At 38.8% G+C, this 19,492-nt stretch overlaps 2 protein-coding genes across 2 annotated transcripts in view; one reads left to right on the forward strand and one right to left on the reverse strand.

The window, feature by feature from the left end:
• Positions 1–3,230, reverse strand: part of LOC140233062 (TBC1 domain family member 31-like) — a 33,588-nt gene extending 30,358 nt beyond the window's left edge. Inside the window, exon 1 of the mRNA XM_072313181.1 lies at positions 3,077–3,230. Coding sequence (XP_072169282.1) covers positions 3,077–3,153 — 77 coding nt within the window. The 5' untranslated portion in view covers positions 3,154–3,230. The remainder of the gene's footprint in view (positions 1–3,076) is intronic.
• A 714-nt stretch (positions 3,231–3,944) lies between these two features.
• Positions 3,945–19,148, forward strand: LOC140233501 (derlin-1-like). Its single transcript, XM_072313620.1, has 7 exons — positions 3,945–4,363; positions 5,184–5,295; positions 5,927–5,991; positions 9,379–9,405; positions 10,000–10,148; positions 11,646–11,756; positions 13,841–19,148. The coding sequence occupies exons 1-7, from the start codon at positions 4,205–4,207 to the stop codon at positions 13,983–13,985; spliced, it is 768 nt and encodes a 255-aa protein (XP_072169721.1). The 5' UTR covers positions 3,945–4,204; the 3' UTR covers positions 13,986–19,148.
• The last annotated feature ends 344 nt before the right edge of the window (positions 19,149–19,492 follow it).

Raw genomic sequence — 19,492 nt, forward strand, 5'->3', positions numbered from 1 at the left:
CAACTGAAAAAAAAAATGCAAACACTATAGTCAACTTGCGGTACATACTACATTCTGAATTATTTTTCTTGTATCCAATTTCTCACCTTCTAGGGATTTGAACAGCAATCACTACATTCAGTCTCAAAATATTCTTATTTCAAAACTTTCTTTCTCTCTCTCTTTCTCATGCAAGTGTGGTCATAGCTACACTGTACACTACACATGTACAGTATGTCCCATAAAAAATTACAACGGGACCCCCCGCAATGATATCTTTAAAGATAGTAAATCAATCTGAATACAAATTCAGGGTATGAAACTATAACTCATTGCCCACATCTTACAGAAAATCCCGTTCGATTTGCTTCAGTGGTCAAAGAGAAATGAGGAATTTTGTAGAGGATGTCGGGAATCCCTTTTGTCCAAGTTCTGTCTATTGTTCACGCACTAGAGCATTGAATTGCTAAAATTGGAAAAATTAGACTCATGACATGCTTTACAACAATCTACATTTCTCTGTGACCGCTTAACCAAATTGAATGAGGTTTTCTGCAAAATAGAGCTAAGATGTTATAATTTAAGGCCCCGAAGTAGCACTTAGACAGGTCGATCATTTTGGATGTTGTCAATTCGAAAATTTGATTGTAATTTTTGAGGGACATACTGCAGTATGTCCCACAAAAATTACAATCAGATCTTCGCATTGATAACATCCAATATGATTATCTTTTTTTCAATGCTACTTCAGGGTCTTAAAATATAACATCTTAGCTCTATTTTGCAGAAATCCCCATTTGATTTGGTTAAGCAGTCACAGAGAAATGGGGATTGTAGTAAAGCATGTCATGAGTCTGATTCTTCCAAGTTTAGCACTTCGATGATTTTGTGTGTGAACAATAGACAGAACTTGGACAAAATAGATTCCCGACATCCTCTACAAAATTCCTCATTTCTCTTTGACCACTGAAGCAAATCGAATGGGGTTTTCTGTAAGATGTGGGCAATGAGTTATAGTTTCATACCCTGAATTTGTATTTAGATTGATGCAATATTTTCAAAGATATCATTGCGTAGGGCCACATAATTTTTTTTGGGACATACGGTACATGTACTACTAGACCGATCTAGATCAATACATCATATCAGACATCACTGCGTGCAGCTGCAGCTGGGTAGCATGTAGGCCCTAACCCCAGGGCACACTCCATTGTACACTTTGTGATCGGGCTGGTTGCAGTTAGGTAGCATGAAACGATGCACAGTTCCCAGAATGCTGTCGTGTCTAAACAGAGTTAGTACACAGCTATTTAGGGCTGATTTCACTGAGCACTCAAGCGAAGATGCAAATGTCAAAAACAAAACAAAAAAGGCAAATTCCAACATTCAGAAAAGTTTTTTTTTTCCAAATGTGTTCCAACAATGCCAATGGAGCTGAAAACCATCTTGAGAAATTTGTGGGGCTCCATTCATGTGTGAATGTCATGTGTACCATTGCTAAACTATGGCCAGTCGAATACAAAAATGGCAATCATGCACTTTTATACAAATAGTGAATGGTCACGAGTGCAATGGTACGAGATTTTGCACGAGGTGAAAGATAGAGGCGCTCTATTCAACGAGGCGAAGCCTCGTTGAGTAGTGCGCCTCATCTTTCACCGAGTGCAAAATCTTGTTCCATTGCATGAGTAAAGACCATACACTATTTGTTTTAGACAACACCTCGAACGTCAACGGATTTGGTACTCACAGATTCTTGAATTTAGCACAGAAATGTGAAAGACGAATGAGTAGCCTCACAGTCGCAGTCACCGTGTATGTACATGTTAACGTGTACGTAATGTATGCGAAACAAAGTTGTTTACAAAAAATGAGTGACAAAAGTACGCGTTTGTAAGCGCGCTTGTAGTTGTTGAGTGCGCGCGGCATATGTTTGTTTATTGTGACATCAGAGCGCATGCAATAGAACATTTTGATCGAACCAAAATTGCACGCTGAGACAGCCAGAGCGTGCAATAGAACCTTTCACTCAATGTCACGTGATGGGCAATCGACCAATCGGATAGCTACATTCTAAATAGGAGTTGTTTAAAAGGCCCTAAAAAATTATTGGCCGGAGCCATGGAGGTATTCAAATTCGCAAGAACTGCTCGATTAGACTAAACATAGAGCAAAACCTTGCACCGATAACGTTTAGGGCCCTAAAGTGCACGATTGCCGATTGATCGAAAGATCAGTCTACGGAGGAGAGAGCTCTGATAAAGTTTTAACAAAAAAAAAAATGATAAGACTCTTCCAGACAGACAGATTTTTCTGTCTAACATTAACACGTTAAGGCCCGGTCACACTGCCCAAAAGTCGTGTAAATGCTTGAATCACGCAAGAAATTTGGTCGTGCGTGCTTGTCCGTTGAGAATTTTCGCTGATTTACGCGATGACTGTCACAGATGAATTGCACAAGAACTACACATTACGGAAAGATCACACAAAAATCACTAACGAACCCCACACTTTCAGCCCATAGGCACGCAAAGGCCCCAAATAGGTCTAATTTGTAGTTGTGCGCAACGACCGAGGTCCACGGAAAACCACACATAATCAGATAATCTGCGCATTATCACTAAATGAACTGCGTATGAATCCGCATGATTCGTACATGAACGCGATAGCGGCAACATTTTCGCGAACGATCACTGATATTCCACGCATATTTTGCACATTGTTCGCGGAAGAACTAGGCAAACTACGCAAAAATTACGTACACAAAAACCACTTCAAAACAGCTTGAGTTTATTGCTGATACTGATGTGATATAGCTGTCTTGAGTTGAGGACAAATTTGTTCTCTTTTCCTTCTGTGACATTTTTCTCTGTTGTTTGTAATTCATGCACGCATGCTTGAATTTTTTTGTAGGTACTTTTCTGAGGACGTCCCTCCCTTGAACAGTTGGAGGCCCCACATCATGCACATCACCCTCCACCATGCACAACCACCAATATGCAATCCAACCAACCATTCATTGACATTGCATGTATTAAACCAGGCACTTCACTTGACACCACCAAAAAAAAGGAATGAAAATGAAGGATATATTTACCCATTATCGCTCGACGGACTGGGCTTTCGGTGCCATATTTTGCCCGATTCCTTCCTATCGAGCTCTAAATATTGCATGGTCAACGGCACAGTTTTGTTGTCAAGTCATGGCAAATCTTTTCAAAATGCAATGCCAGGTTTCTGTGCAAAATCCGAGCTGTGTGTTGACAACTTGTTGTGGTTGTGACTTTTATGTTGGTTGGTTCAAAGTTGCCGCATTTACACACACAAATGGATGGCTGCTGCAGATCTGTTCGCTGATGTCCATCCATTCGTTTCAAGGGATTGTCAATATAGCGCGCTAGGCGTGTGGCTAGGCGAGCTATTTCAAGAGAGGCTCAGCAAATCGAGAAGATACACGTACGTATTATTTTCCTGCGCATGGCAGTGGGGTTAGTTGGTCGTCGATCGTTGTTGTTCCCCCCGAGGCTGCTGGCTTGTGTGTAGCCGCTATCTCGCTCAGCTCAGTTTTGACTCGTGGGAGCTGGTTAGCGTGTGCATGTAAACTCTCAGCTGTACCTGCCGGTGATTCACGGAAGATAGAGTGAGAGAAGTGGACAACATTCGAACACCGTCGTTTATTTCACTATTCAACTAGAGTGACTAAAAATTTTCAGCAAAAACTGCCACGATTCACGCGACTTTTGATCTAAGGAACATCTTCTTTGTGCGAACTTGCAATTGCTCGGACGGTCGTTGCACGTTGGGTGCGGTTAGGGCAAGTTCTGAGTTGGGTTGTAATAGGCCCTAGCCTACTCCATATACTAGTCGTGATAGTCTAGCCTATTAAGCAGTAAAATTGCTATAAATTAGATTGATAAATAATTCAACATTCAAACAATTCATTACTTGAATACTACTAGATGATAGATAGAGTGTGGGGAGCCTTGCCATTGACGTTTTGTCTTCCAGGAAAGCAGAAGGAGCACTCAGGCGTCTCCGCTTCTATTTTTGGCTACTGGCAATTGAATTATCATCACACTCTGATTCCTAAACTCTTTTTTTCACCTTGTCCAGTGGCAGAGGCAGGGCAGGTGTAGCCCCTATTATCACACTCACAGGTACTCTGTGTCTGTTTACGTTTATTTTGTTGGAATCTCCTTAAAACAAGCCAACGTAACATAGCAAAATGTCGCAGAGTGATATCGGTGACTGGTATCGGGGGATACCACCAGTGACTCGATTTTGGTTTACTGGCTCGATTGTCGTTCCACTCGTTGCAAGATTTGGATTGGTCGGTATGAGGACACTGATCCTCAGCTTTGAACTGGTATTCTACAGATTTCAGGTGAGAACTGACCAACAATGACTTAACGAGATATTCCAAGATAAACTGCCACGCTGCGTTGCTGTAGTAACATGTAGTAATGACACTATCTTCGTAAATTGTATGCATTAAACACTCAATTTTCACATGGGGAGCATAGCAATCAATCGTTTCTTTCTAAATAAACACTATTGCCAATCCCCAAGCATTGTCATGTAACTGCTAGACCTTTTTTTTTTTTCATTAATAAAAGTTGGGAAACATGGCTGTAGATCAAAGTGAAATTTGTATTCATATATCATTACTCCCACATCAGAACATCCTACCACAATGATGCCCAAAACTCTCCTGAATGTCTTATGCTGTAATGTTCACCAGCAAACCCATTAGGTTTTTGCAATGTACATGTTTATTAATTTGTGAACAACATGCATTGAGTGAGACACCATCCCAAAAGGTGGACATCCTTTGAAGTCATTTTGAATAGGATAGGACCTCATGTGTACAATTTGTATTTTGTAGCACACAGTGCAGTATATTGCAAGAAGTATTGAAATTGGATACAATCCTGACTTCCATACATTTTCATTGAAGTTCTCACTGTTGACTTGAGTTTTTAGAAAATTATGTACATTCAAATTGATGTCATATATGTATGATACTTATCTACATTCTCCTATATGACTACTTGATTGAATGTCGGTGCCATGATTTGTAAATGCTGTGCACATCATCTATTATGAGTTCACATGTGTACTCAGCAGATTAAGTAAAACAATTTTGTTTCCTTAAATTTGGATGATACAGTACCTGTACCTCTCTTTCTCTTGATATCTCCCAGATATGGAGACCTGTCACAGCACTCTTCTTCTTCCCAATATCTCCGATGACGGGCTTTCACTACTTGATCCAACTTTACTTCCTCTACAGCTACTCAACGAGATTAGAAACTGGTAAAGAATGCAATTTTTTATATCATTGAGTGCTGTGTTCTGTTGATTGGCAGGCATTTGTGATTTTCTTTGAAAAATGTCATCTTTAAAAGACTGTTTTTGGTTTGTTTCTTTCTTTCAGTGGTGCATCTGTCTTAACTGCTGGCAAAACAAAATAGAATAATGCTGACATATTTGCTTGATCGCACTTGATATTTACCAGTTTATATTTTGGCCACATACAAAACACCTGTATCATTTCACCCACATTGTAACATATAGAGAAAACTTTGTTTTCTAGCTTGTAATTCTCGATACCAAAACAGCTCTTCCATGAGAAACACTGGTTTGGCATAGTGTACTTTGTATTAGAAGTCCCAGCAAATGTTTATTTTTTTTAATGATTTCTGAGCAAAGTCAAGAGTGTGTGTATAAAACGTATCTTACCGATGCTAAACATGACTGATCCGGAGTGGAAGCTAGGAATTTGCATAATTTGGATGTTCTACTCAAAAAGACCTCAGCGATCTTCCAAGTAAGAATTTTTGGGAGAGGTCCATCACGAAAAGTCATTACACAGATGACTCTAAAGACAAAGTTTGAATATATAATGATGCAACTGATTTTCTCTTCATGTGACTTTGAACTGCAGGTATCTTTGATGGCAGGCCAGCTGACTACATTTTCATGCTTGTCTTCAACTGGATTTGTCTTGTGGTATCCTTTTCCTGCATGTTGTGCAGTGATCAGTGAAAATTCTGTTGCATTTCGTGTTATTCTAAATGAACGACTCACTTCCCTTCACACTATGCAAGGTAACCAAAAAAAAAAAAAAAAAAAAAAAATGGATTGTCAATCAAATAGATGTTGGCAAAGATTTTGCCACATTTTCAGGTGGCAAGGATTTCAGATAAATTCTGTATATTTCATGTCAGAGCTACCCATAAAGTAGAGCCATATTACGAATGTACACTCAGCAAAAAAAGAAAGTAAACACTTTTTCCAGTTAATATTTTTCATAGAAGCTTTAGATAAATATCAATGTGTCATATACCATATCAGAGATTTTGTAATTGGCTATCAACCTGGTAGGTTCATACAAAGGGAGATGAGTGAACACATTCGTTTTTGTCCTTCAAGGCAGAAAAGTAAAAATTGCAGAATTGGACTTATTGAAATTCATTTGCAAATGCCTTCCAAGATAGCAATGATAAAAAAAGATCAATTTAACGCAATGAGAGACGTGAATGAAACAGCAGAAATAAATTTCCGTTCCCTTGTTTCCCTTTGTATTCAAAACAAAAACATAGTGGGGAAACTGAAGGTGGAACATAAGCATTTTCCATCATTTCAAACTTTAAATGACATAGGGAATAAGCTGTAAAGGTGATAAAATCGACAGAATTTCTTCATTTTACCTTTTACTTAAGGAATTTAAGAATGCATGGGACAAATTCAAGATCCAAATATTACTTAAAATTTTCTTATTTTGGAATAACGTTTCAAATTTAACTTTCTTTGCGACCGTAACTTTTCTCTTATGTCTTTTGACTGCAGATTTGACAGAAGATTCTTCATTTTCCTCCATTATTTTTTGCCTTTCTTTATCTTTGGAGGGTTACAGAGACATTATTGAGATCATAGGTTGATTTTTGCAAATTAATTTGCATTTCTATTGTGTTAAATTTGTCTTTTGTTCCCATTATTATATTGAAGAGGAAATACGCTTGATTAACAACATGTCCATTTTGCAATTTTTACTTTTGTGTCTTGGAAGAGAAAAACTAGTGTGTTCACTCATGCGTAAAGTTAACATTTTCATTTACCTACTAGGTTGATAGCTAATTAAATTACCTTTAAAGGTATTAGCCCACATTTGTAAACCTGCAGCAATTGGTCTCATAGTTAGCATGGAGTTTGGGTATGATTGCAGTAACACCAGTGCAAAATTTCGTTCCAATTAGTCCATTACTTTCATAAAAATAAATGAAAATGCACCGTATGCATGCGTATAAAAACGCTCGCTAGCTCCGGTCCACGCACGTACTACATGCATGCGATACATGTGTAAGTTAATGTGCGTAGCTAGCCCGCGCTCGTAATTTGATTTTGGGTCGGGTTGACCCGGTTTGAAAATTGATTTTAAAACGATGATTTTCTCTCTTTTATCGAATGGTATAGACAAAGAGCAACAGGTGAGGTATGTTACTGTTATAACTTGTACTTGAAATCATATTGGACCTGTTTTATGCAGTTTTGATTTTCGTGGGTTTGCAAATGTGGGCTAGTACCTTTAACATGGTATATAAAACACCATTTTTAGCCAGATAGTCTATGAGAAAGATAAACTTGAAAAAGTGTTTACTTTCTTTTTTTGCTGAGTGTATATAAACTGAGAAAAAGTACAGGTACTTTTTGTTTATCGTTTAAGATAATGCAGTCATTATGGATATGCAGAACATGGTGTATTATGCAACATTCATATCTCATAAATATGCTCACAACACTCAAAAGAATTTGCATATTGCATTAGCAAAACAGGAGACGTAGATTTGATGTGATGACATGTGAACAATAACACCAAAACTTATTGCTAAGAAGGAGTGAAGAAAGGGAATATATATAGTGTGTACATAAATGCTCTTTTAATTCTGAACTTTTATAGTGTGTTATGCACTTGTCAATGTAATGACGCACCCCACTACCCCCGGACATGGGTGCGTCATGGTCATTTTTTGACTGACCACACGGGGTTTTTGACGAACACCACGGTCACTTTTTTGACGGACAACACGTTGAAAGTGACGAACACCTCGGTCACTTTTTTGATGGACATCCTCGGTACATTTGACGCACCCCCGAAAATACTGAAACGATTTTTTCATACGTTTTATTCAAGCAATTTCATTTTCTTTTGGTTCGTAAACATAGTTTGTAAAAGTTTCGGCAAGTTTCCCTTACCCTGGCCCTGCAAGCACCGTACCGTCATTCACCGTACATCACGCTGCTGCTACGATATTCCGTACAGTAGGCCCTAGTATGTATTCTGTGCATGCAATCCATCCATACGACAATCACAATGTGCAGATGCGCTGTGTGTGCGCGGCCATTGCTAGTCCGGTGGATGCATACTGCAGCGCAGGTACACACCACGCCACGGCATTCCCGCGAGTATACACAGCCTAGCCGGCTAGCCCAGTCGCTGTACCTAGAGATTCGCACAGCGTACTAAGAAATTGTTACATCGCTAAACAAGTCCCTGGTTTGACTTGAGATTGACTATGCGTGATTTCATGGGTTTGTTGGATAGAAAATGTGAGGAGAAAGGGTGGCTTTTAAATTATTTGCTTGCCAGATTCTGGCAAGCATTTTTCCCTCTTATTCCAAAATGCTTCCCGACTTTGATTTTCACTTGCCGCGGGAAAACGTTCACCGTAATTTCACTCGCGGTACGTGTATACGGTACTGGTAGCGTGCAAAAATGCGTGCAGTTTTCCATAGGCTGTAGCCAAGTGACGCACCCCTCGGTTCAGAATAATGCGTGTTATTTTCCATAGCCAAGTGACGTACCATGACGCACCCCTCGGTCAAAAATTTGACCGACAATGATGGGATTTTGACGCACCCCTCGGTCAAAAATTTGACGGACAAAGCTGGTAAAATGACGGACACCTGGGTCACAAATTTGACGGACCAAACGAGGAAATGACGCACCCATGTCCGGGGGTAGTGGGGTGAGTCATTACATTGACAAGTGCATTATGTTTAAAGATCAGGGCCCCGTTGCAAGAAAGTTGCAATCAATTGCAAATAATTGCTAATTTTGAAACAACCATTCTGATTGGCTCAGGGTCTGCCCTATTAAGAAGACATGCATGCAACAATGATTTTGATTGGCCAGTGACAATCAGTTGCAAGTTGCGTTTAAACGCAAAGTTTCTAGCAACGGGGCCCAGAACAAGCACATTATTGAAATACTAATGATATCACCTCTTTTGTGGCCTTTCTGTGTATAGTGCTTGTTTGCATTCTAATATTACAAGTTACCATTATTTTCTTAGCTGTGCATTATTGATATTATATTCCTTAATGGTGACTTCATAGATCATTGGATTCATTGCTCCATTGATGGTAAGTCAAAGGATTTCTGTGTCACATTTTACAGCGCCCTAGTTACCACATGAACAGTTGAAAACTGTCATATGAATGTAAATTGTCACAGATGTTTAGCAAACAAGACTTCAAGGGGATAATCAAAAAGGGGTTTTGTTTTCTTTGTTTGGGTGTGAAGAGGGAATGATACCACAAACCTACAGGGTGAACAAACCTCTCTGCAGTACAAAGTGGTCTGGGTATACAGGAAGTTATGTAGGGTATCAATACATGTGGCTGTACCATGCTATGTGTGCGTATATGTCAATGAAAAATGAACAAACAACTGACCAAAACCTAAATGACTGCTCTCATACATATTCATCTTTTAGTACCAGCAAAGATAGTATGGAATTCCTCATAATTTTTTGACATCAGTATCAGAACAGGTGAATTATCTAAATCACTTGCAGTGATACTCTATGTTGCCTTGTATTTTAAGAAGTTTGATACTGACATGTGTGTAGTGGTTACAGGGCTGTCAGCTTTGTATCATCCTGATGCATTGATGTTTTATCTCTCATATCTGTTCATTGACAGTTAAGTCTCTTCTGTCCATTTCTTGTGCCTCAGATGCTGATGGAACCAATGATACTTAGCGCCCTCTATGTCTGGTGCCAGCTAAATCGGGACACCATCGTGACCTTCTGGTTTGGCACCCGATTCAAGGCCATGTACTTGCCCTGGGTGCTGGTGGCATTCAACTGGATCCTTCGTGGAGGGTGAGAAGTCGAGCTTTAGAGATCCTCTGAGGCCAAGGTCACTTTTTGTGCCCAAGACCAAGAATGCTACTGGCAGTATTCATCTAGTTAGTTAATCCTTTGTGTGTACACTGTACACAAAGCCTGCAGTGCCACAGTGATTAGAATACAATGCATTTTTACTGAAGAGCATGTTCCATTATGTCAATAAGCAAATGGAGCATGCTGTGGGAAATGTTGCAAAGCTATATATATGAAGGGTTATCAGTGAGTTTCAAGCCATTTTGTGCTGAAACAGATTTGAGTTCTGCCACGAGAGAGAGAGAAAAAAGAAAATAACCAAACAAGTAATCAATTGTAAGAACCAAGATGTACAGGTTGAAACTTACAATGTCTAGGTACAAGCTGCCCTTTGATAGGACCAATATTTTGCTCATTAGGCTACTGAAATGATTACTCAGATCAGAAATAAAGAACTTTGAATTCCTGCGATGTCAAAAATATTCCCATCAAAAAGGTATTGATAGTAGTAGGTCCTATGGTCTTTATCAAGTTTTCATTTAGTTTCATTACATTTTGTTGGGTCACTCACTTGTTCTAGGGGTCGTTCACAATTATCAACATTTTCACAAGTGTACAAACCATACACTTTTCAAGACCCCCCCCCCCCCCCATTAAAGTGTATGAAGAGGAATGTTGATTTTTTTGACTTGGAAGAACGATTTGATCGTTCCCCTCTGATTGTTAACATGCTCCATCTTCAGCAGGGCTTTGTCAAGAACTTCGGTGAAGAGAGCACATTCCGCAGATGCAGTCCGCCACAACTTTTGACCTTCCAACACGGCATCTGCTCATTTATGGTCCTCATTCACGAACACAAAGGCATTTATAAAGTTCATGTATCTGTTAATGGGATTTTTGTGCACAATGCACCCTTGCTTAAGGAGGAATTTCGTGAGATTTTCCAGGTCACTAGTTCTATTGTCCACCTTCTTTGACATTGTTTCCACGCGCGTATTTGTGCTCTACTTCTTGCACTGCGGGTGCGCGGGCATACTAGCGCGTGCGAGCGAGACGAGAGGACGTGATCAGACGGGATGGGCGCGAGAATATGGATCGAGATTTTTTCAAATTGGAAAGCATACGCCGGGTGTTGACCCCCTCCCCCCCCCCCCCCCCCCTCAGCGTACGGTTTGTATGCTTGTGAAAATGTTGATAATTGTGAATGGCCCCCTTGACACCACAAATTTTCCTCAAATACTGTTTTGTGGGTAGACCATACTTTTTACTCAAATGCTGTGAGTAAAAAAAAAATATATATATCTTTTGAAATTTAGCTACTTGTTTTTGCCTTTGTTCCTTTGCATTGGTGCAGGTCATTTCTATTTATTGAAATGATATGTTCGATGAATAATTAGTCAGCAATGCTCAGCAAAAAAACCAAAAAAAAGTCAGGACATTAAAATTCTCAAACAAGATTCAGTCTCATCTTATCATGCTGTGTTTGGTCATTTTCAGCGGACTTGCAGAACTGATCGGGATCGTTGTCGGACATCTGTACTTCTTCCTGATGTTCAAGTACCCTCAAGACTTTGGCGGGACTGCTTTCCTCTCGACACCACAAATATTGTAAGCCAGCCTTTCTCCTAAGATAAATTCCAGCCTAAGTCCATGCTGCAAAAGTCCATCATGGTGGTCAGTGAGGGCTTTTATCATGTTGCAGTGGCATGCTTAAGTTTCAGCATAGCATCCCACAAGCTGCCCCAAATTTAAAGGAGCATGGAAAAGATTGAAATGGATGGATTTTCCAGATGGAAAATCTGCAAGCAAGTCACACAAATCTGCAGACTTATTCAAAATCTAGCAAGAAATTTTTCCTGTATTATAGCTCAGTTACCATGGTCAGATGCCCAAACATGAGGCTAAAGTAGCACCAGAGAGGATGTTGATCCCTGGAGCTTAAAAGACTGGGACATCTGTTGCTAAGGACTCTTCACACTCCTATGCACTTCATACACACCCATTCATGCTGAGTACCAAGATGTTTTTTGTCCATATATCATACAAACATTGCAAGTTGTGGACTACCATGAGGTCAAATTGATATCTATTTCGTAAACATTCACAAGTATTCTGCTGCTCCTTGTACTAATTGTTCTCTCTGTGTTCCCTCCTCCTCCCCCTCCTCCCTTCTATCCTGTGTCCAGAAATCATTTGATGAATGAATTTTGCTGTTGAATGTTGTGGTATGTTTCACATGTTTCATAAAGGGGAGGTATTTTTGTTGTCATGATGTTATTAGCAGTTCATGAAAATCATACATGAAATAGAATTACAGGCAAACCCTGTTACAATGAACATATATTGAACAAGATTTCATTGATACAAGAGGACGTTTGCTAGCAAACTCTCATATTTTTTGTAGTTTACTTGGTCTGGTTTAACCCTAACTAGGCCGGGCTATTTAGGTAGATGATAGAGCCTCCAGATCTCGGCCGTCGACCGCGCGATTGCGACAAAAATTGGCACACACATTGCCTATGATGTAATGTAAAGTACCGTGAAGTTAATTTTTTAAAAGATTATCATTTATGCTAAATTATGCTAATTTATGCATAATGATGCATGAAATCAGGCAATTTGGTATAAATCACTAAATAAAGCTCAAAACAGGCACGTTTTTTGTGTGTAAATATTCTTTTTAGTGTCCTTAGCAAGTGTAAGAGAAAAAAATTGTGTAATCAGAAAAAAATTTCTTAAGTATTTTATTGTTTTTTAAATTTCTTATGTATTTCTGTTTTTTCGACTGTTTGTTTTTCATTGTTTTTTCAATGAAATTTGTCCGCGACATTGTGCCAAACAAGAAAATATGTTATTTATTGATTTTACTTAATAAAACCCCAAAATAATCATGCTTTTATGAAATTTGCCTGTAAACACAGTTTGCATTGAAATTGTACACAAATTCACGTTTTTGAGCAATTTTTGGTCTGACATGCACATACATATTTATGCACAACTTCGGAAACGTGCGCCCGGGCATCGCAAATTTGGTGTCAAAAGATGCGGGAGACTCGAAAGAAAAAAGTCATGAAATGTCGCAGCGATAACTTTTCGCGATAGCGATACATCGTGCGAAACGTCGAGGGGGGGGGGGGCCTCAGAGGCCCCCTGGCCTAGTTAGGGTTAAAGAAATTTGTTCTGATGAGAAAATTTTCATGGTCCAGACTATCTCATTGTAACAAGGGTTGTCAAAAGTCAAATCTGGAAAGAAAAAAGATACATGATCAACCATATTTCAATTCTTGGGTTTTATATAGTGTACTGCTAAATACAGAAAGTGTTGGGCACAAGATTCGTTCGCTGAAATTTCCTATAAGAACAATATAATGAATACGGTGTGCCGCTAAAGTATTCTAGTTTGTGTCTCCAACGTGAAATACACATATTTGAGTCATGAAAAAGAAATCAACCTAAATAAGATTTTTATCTTGATTTGTGTGTATACATGCAATTTGTTTATTTTTGTTAATATTTTGAATGCACTCTTGAACTCGAAGATATACTCACCAAAATCATGTAATCTGAATATTTCACCCTTTTACTACAAGCACCACATTATTGGTATGTTATTTACTCCACCTACCAGGTATTTTATTTTAAAGCACAACTTATAAGAATAATTTTTTCTTTTTTCTTATGTGCATAATCAGGTACAAGTACTTCCCGAATCGCAGAGGTGGCGTGAGCGGCTTTGGCGAGGCGCCCTCTAGCAGGAGAGAACGACCCGACGACAGAGGGCAGGGACAGGGGCGTCACAACTGGGGGAGAGGAAACGTGCTGGGGGGTGGAAACTAGAGCAGCGGAGGACTCGTACTTCACCATTTCATGGATGGCTCAGTGATGAACACCACCAGCGTGCTTGCAAACAGTGCACATGCAATCAAACAAAAGCAGTCATTCCTGAAATGATATGGCATTTTTATGCCTCAGCCCCTAGCATTGCCTGTGGCATTATTCAGTGAGAAATCTCGCACTGTTTTGCAACCCTTTTTTCTTACTCTGCCTGAAATTTTGTTAAGTGACTGATGAGCATTAATTTTCTTTTCCTTCAATCTTCTCAGTTGATTTTCAGATGTGTGTTTTTCTCATTCTTATTCTTTTCTGACATGCTGAATAAATCTTCACCCTTGAAATTACCTCTAATTTGTCACATTGATTATGTGGTGATTTGCAATGAATACACACAAAAGAGTTCCAATATTGTGCCTTACAATGATTAAGCAGGATAGCAAGATATCTGTGCTGTGGGATATGCTCCCAGTTGTTTCTTGTGCCAGGTGTAGTTTATTGCATCGGAGATGCATCATTCCAGCAAGTTAGACATGGCACTTAGCAGGATTACTTTAGTCACGGTGGCAATATCATTCTTTTGTGCTTCAGTCAAGCTCAAAGGCAATTTTACCCACAGAGAGAAAGTTGTTCTAATGAGGGCAGGGGTAGCAAAGCACCACATGGCTGAAAATTAGGACAAGATTGACAAATGAGGAACGTATTGATATCTTATGAACCTTGACAAGTCATCCTCATCCTGTTATACCATTCTATATACAGTTGTACTAGTAAGTGGCAGCTGTGTTGGTCCTGTGACAAGGTTATCTGTTACGCAGAACTTCTCATTTGTGACATACATAACTATGAATCTATCTTCCCCTTCGAACATTTGGTGTAAAGGCTTTGGCATCTTGTATCTTTGAGGATATGTCACAATGTACCATCTGTAGAAATACTTCATGTAGAGTCGTAGGAAGCTAGGGACAATGTTTATTTCAGCTACTTTCACCAACATCAGAAGAGGAATAAAGATGCATGAAAGAGTGATACAAGTTTGTTACATTACTAGTGATCAAGTGGCCATGAAATCTTTCCATGATTTTGCTCCAGTTTTCAGTCGACTTCTACTCTTGCCTCCGTGCTTTGATCTAGAGCAAGCCTTCTGTGTAACATTTCCTTCAAGGGTGTAAAGTTTGTGAAAAAAACTGGAGGTGACTTGGCAGTTAAAACACCTAAGATTTTTGTAGTAGTAACACAATGGATATGCTGTATGTGAGCAAACTCCAAGAGGTTGATTTTCCTTCTTATTTTGATGATACATGTATGAACATTGACTGCACAAACAGCAAAGATTCCTGGTGTGTGAGCTTCTCCGAAGTAGCAGGGTGTGATCTCCATGACAAATATTAGGGATACACTGTTGGGCTAATCAACAGCAAAAAAAAAAAAAAAAAAAAAAAAAAAAAAAAAATTAAATTAAATAAAAAAAAAGAATAGAAAAGAAAGGAGTACATTGCTGAAACACAAATAGGATGTGAGAAGTATGAATCTTTGCCTGCCCTGCAGAAGGACCCTGAGGCTTGCACAATGTAAACTTGTTTGGGCCTTTCTGGAGGGCAAGCGACAATAATGTCATTGCACTATGACATAGCCATGAATGTGGCCCCAAATGCACAAGGTCCATGCGTGCACGCTTTATACTTCTCCCAATTTCAGAAATTAAGGTACGACATCAATGGCAATGTGACAGTACTGCAGAGATTAACCCTGTGTGTCTAACATTATACAAACTGTGTTAAAGTGTGTGCTTGCCTCTATTACTTGCATGCGAAGGCCAACAAATCTGCAGTAGATATTTATGGAGGGGAAAAAAAAAAAAGAGTTGGCCCATCAAAGATGCTTGTCACATTTTATTCATTGTCTTTATACTCCATAGAACACAAATAAATTTATTCCAGTGTCCAGGCTCAACATTAGCAATGGCCTAGGACAAAAAAAAAAAAAAAATAATAATAATAATAATAATAACAATAATAATACAATACATTTATAAGGCGCTTAATACAGATGTTTCTAAGCGCACAGTCTACCGGAAAAATTAATATTTAAACCAGAATAATACAAAAATACCAAAATACAAGTACAAAAATACCAAAAAAAAAAAAAAATAGATACAGTGTATAATTACGATAAATAATGAAAATCAAAATCAGTGTGCACCTCCATCGACCGACCCACAACTGGACTATTCCAAAGGACTATCTACTAAAAAGATAAGTCTTCAGCAAAATCTTAAACTGATTAAGGGAAGTGGCTTGATGTATATAGGCGGGTAGAGAATTCCAGAGAGAAGGGGTAATTGTAGAAAAAGCATGATCACCGTATTTTGTGGAAGTACGTGGTTCAGGAGTCGATTGCATTGTAGAGGATGAACGGAGGAAGTAATGGAACGTAAAGAAACAAGATCTGTGAGATACCTGGGGGCTTGCCCATTCAGAATTTTGTACGTAAGCGAAAGAACTTTAAAAGATATGCGGTGATGTTTGGGAAGCCAGTGGAGAGAACGGAGGATTGGAGTTATGGGCTCGGATTTCCTGGAGAGGGAGACAAGTCTTGCGGCAGAATTTTGTACCCGTTGAAGTGGGAATATATGTGTCTGCAGACCACAAAGTTTCCACAAAAAAGGGTATATTATGGCGGCCCGATCAGGTTGTTGTGTTTCCTCTATTTCTGCCCACTACATTTCTTTTTCAGGCCAACAAAATTTCAGACTTAAAGATTTTAGTGGCCAAAGTGAGCAACCAGAGAAAAAAAAGTTGGAAAAAAAAGTGTTTATGCCTAGGTGTGTTTATGCCTAGGTATACAAGTGTGAATGTGAGCTCTGACATTTGGGAAAACTGGTTGAACCACCTCTTTTTGGTTTTGAAGGAGTTGTTTCCATTTGTAGTGTTTACTTTGAAAATTCTGTGACTCTTCTTTAAAAAAAAAAAAAAAAAAAAAAGGACATTTTATCAATAAGCAGCATTGTTCAGTATGATGTATCTTCAAATGTTCTGGAATAAGTTCTGTGTATGTTGTGAGAGTCATCTGTTCTACCAGCAATTAGTGTCATCTGTTCACATGTCAGTCCATGTGCTAAATTTGCTACTTAAAGGGATGGTACAGTATTCGTGGAGATGAAAATTGGGCTTTTAAATTTTGCGAGATACTGTAAAAGTGGAAATTTTCGCGGCGTTGAAATTTTCCCGCATTTCGCGCAACCAGAAACTAGCGCGAAAATAAAAACACGCGAATATTTTTGCTTGCCATACGTTCCTGTGCGTGATGTCTTGATTCCGCGGAATTAAAAACACGCGTAACTCTTCTGACCCGGCCTAGCGCGAAAAATTAGTCGCGCGAAAATATCCACTTTTACAGTAATACCAAGAAAACACTTTAATATGATATGGTACAGAGCATACCATTTGAGGAGGAATTCAAGTTTATTTGATGAAAATCGGGTTTGGAATGACTGAAACATCCAAAAACAAAGTAAAACAAAGCAATCATAACAAAGTGTGGGTCCCACGCTTTATTAGAATTGCTCTTTCTTGGATATCTCAGCCATTTCAAAACCAATTTTCATCAAATAAACATTGAATTCCTCATAGAATTACATGTCCTTTCATATTTCATACGAGGTTTCTCATTATCTCACCAAAATATGTTAGAAACCTCAAATTAGGTCTAAATCAAAACTATACGATTCCTTTAAGATATGATATATTAAATATCTCCAAACATTTACCACTTGGGCTTCTCAATCCACAAAGCTTTATTTCAGCTTTCGTACTGGGCGACGATACCTGTGTATGTTTATTCTAGATGGAACATCAATAACTGTCAGTTTGTAGAAAAATTCTAATATTTGAAGTATATATGAAATTACAGATGCTTGTGTACAGTATGTATTTGATTTTTTATGATACTGTATACACTATAATTTTCGCGTACATAAATTTTCGCGAATTGCCGCTGTCACACATTTTCGCGAGTGGTTAAATTCGCGATTGGGGGACCAGAGAAAATATGAAGTGGCAAAGAAAGTGTGAATTTTCAACTTACTAGCAAATAAGAACGATACTAGTTATACACTGCATGAAAAAAACTTACCAAACTCTGCGAACTAGTAAGTTAGAATTCAACATTTTTGAAAATGGTTAAGTCCATCGCGCTAGATTTCTGACGAGTGGTACGAGGGTTGCGATAACGGATTGGCTCTACAGTATTCGTAAGTAGACGTGGACTAGCCCGACCACCCGAGACGCTGTTAATACGCTGTGCTGTGCGAATGCTACTTACAGCGACTGGGCTGTGTATACTAGTTAGTAGTTAGACGTGGACGTGCTATATGTACGTAAACAAGCTTAGCCAGTATGGTCTGTTCGGTAAGCCGTGACATGGTATACTAGTACTGAAATGTTCGTGTCATAAAGGCAAGGGATTCATTTTGGAAGGTAATATTTTCGCGTGTTGTTAATTTCGCGAATAGCTCCCGACTCGCGAAATTCGCGAAAATAAAACCCACGCGAAATATATAGCGTATACAGTAATTAGATTTTCTAGAATTATTGCACAAACATTGCTGAAGTGGTGCAATTTCTTGACCTATTGAAATGCATCCATGCAAAGTTGTTGCCCAACAGTGTGTTAACCCGTTGAGGACGGACTGATTTTGCTACAACATACATTTCCCATAGACACTTGCCCGAGTATACTCGGGACTCGTCCTCAACGGGTTAAGACCAAACACTGTGTAATGAGTACAGGTGACTCCCGTCATAACGAAGTCCTCATCAGGACTGACAGTTTTCTTTTCTTTCATCAAAATTTTGTTGAAATGGAAGGGAATTTTGCATCATAGACTTTAATGATTGTGATTTTGTGACCTGAATTTTTACAATGTTGTAACGGAATTTCATTATTACTCTCTTAGTTGTAACAGGAGTGCCCTGTATTGTACCAGGCAAAGGTCTCAGCATCCTTTTGTTATGTGTCTGTGCATGGGATTGTGTATGGTATACTAGTGTAAATTAATAAATGCCATACTCTAGTATGGCTCCTCCACTTGCTGAGTGGACTTCATGTAGACTTTTTGTGAATACAGCTGTATCAACAGAGAAATAAATGGTTGGTTAAATCATGTAAGATTCAACGCGAGTCTTTGTGTGGATATTTAGCGAGTATGTTGAGTTTTTAAATGTATCTTTAGTTATGTTACATTATTGTGTGGATTTGTCAAGGTGATTTGAGATGTGCAAAGTTGTACAATGGTCTATTTTTCAATGAACCCTTTACTGTACAAGGAAAACTTGTTCATCCAGAAAAGTGCAAACCACATGTCACTCCAGTACATTGTCATAATGAAATAAAGAACTAAACTATCTTGAGAACAATCAAATCGTTGAAGTCATTTCGCACTGTGCCAATGTCATAATGCCAAGATAGCAAATGTGAAAGAAGGTACACAGACCCCGCGTTCACATTGGTCC

The sequence above is a fragment of the Diadema setosum genome, chromosome 9, assembly GCF_964275005.1.
Source record: "Diadema setosum chromosome 9, eeDiaSeto1, whole genome shotgun sequence".
Lineage (NCBI taxonomy): Eukaryota > Metazoa > Echinodermata > Echinoidea > Diadematoida > Diadematidae > Diadema > Diadema setosum.

Bases quoted from the DNA above. Each gene is read 5' to 3' on its own strand.
- LOC140233501 (XM_072313620.1), top strand. From the start codon at position 4,205: ATGTCGCAGAGTGATATCGGTGACTGGTATCGGGGGATACCACCAGTG. The intron at 10,149-11,645 runs GTGAGAAGTCGA...GGTCATTTTCAG, and splicing joins AACTGGATCCTTCGTGGAGG to CGGACTTGCAGAACTGATCG. The intron at 11,757-13,840 runs GTAAGCCAGCCT...GTGCATAATCAG, and splicing joins CTCTCGACACCACAAATATT to GTACAAGTACTTCCCGAATC.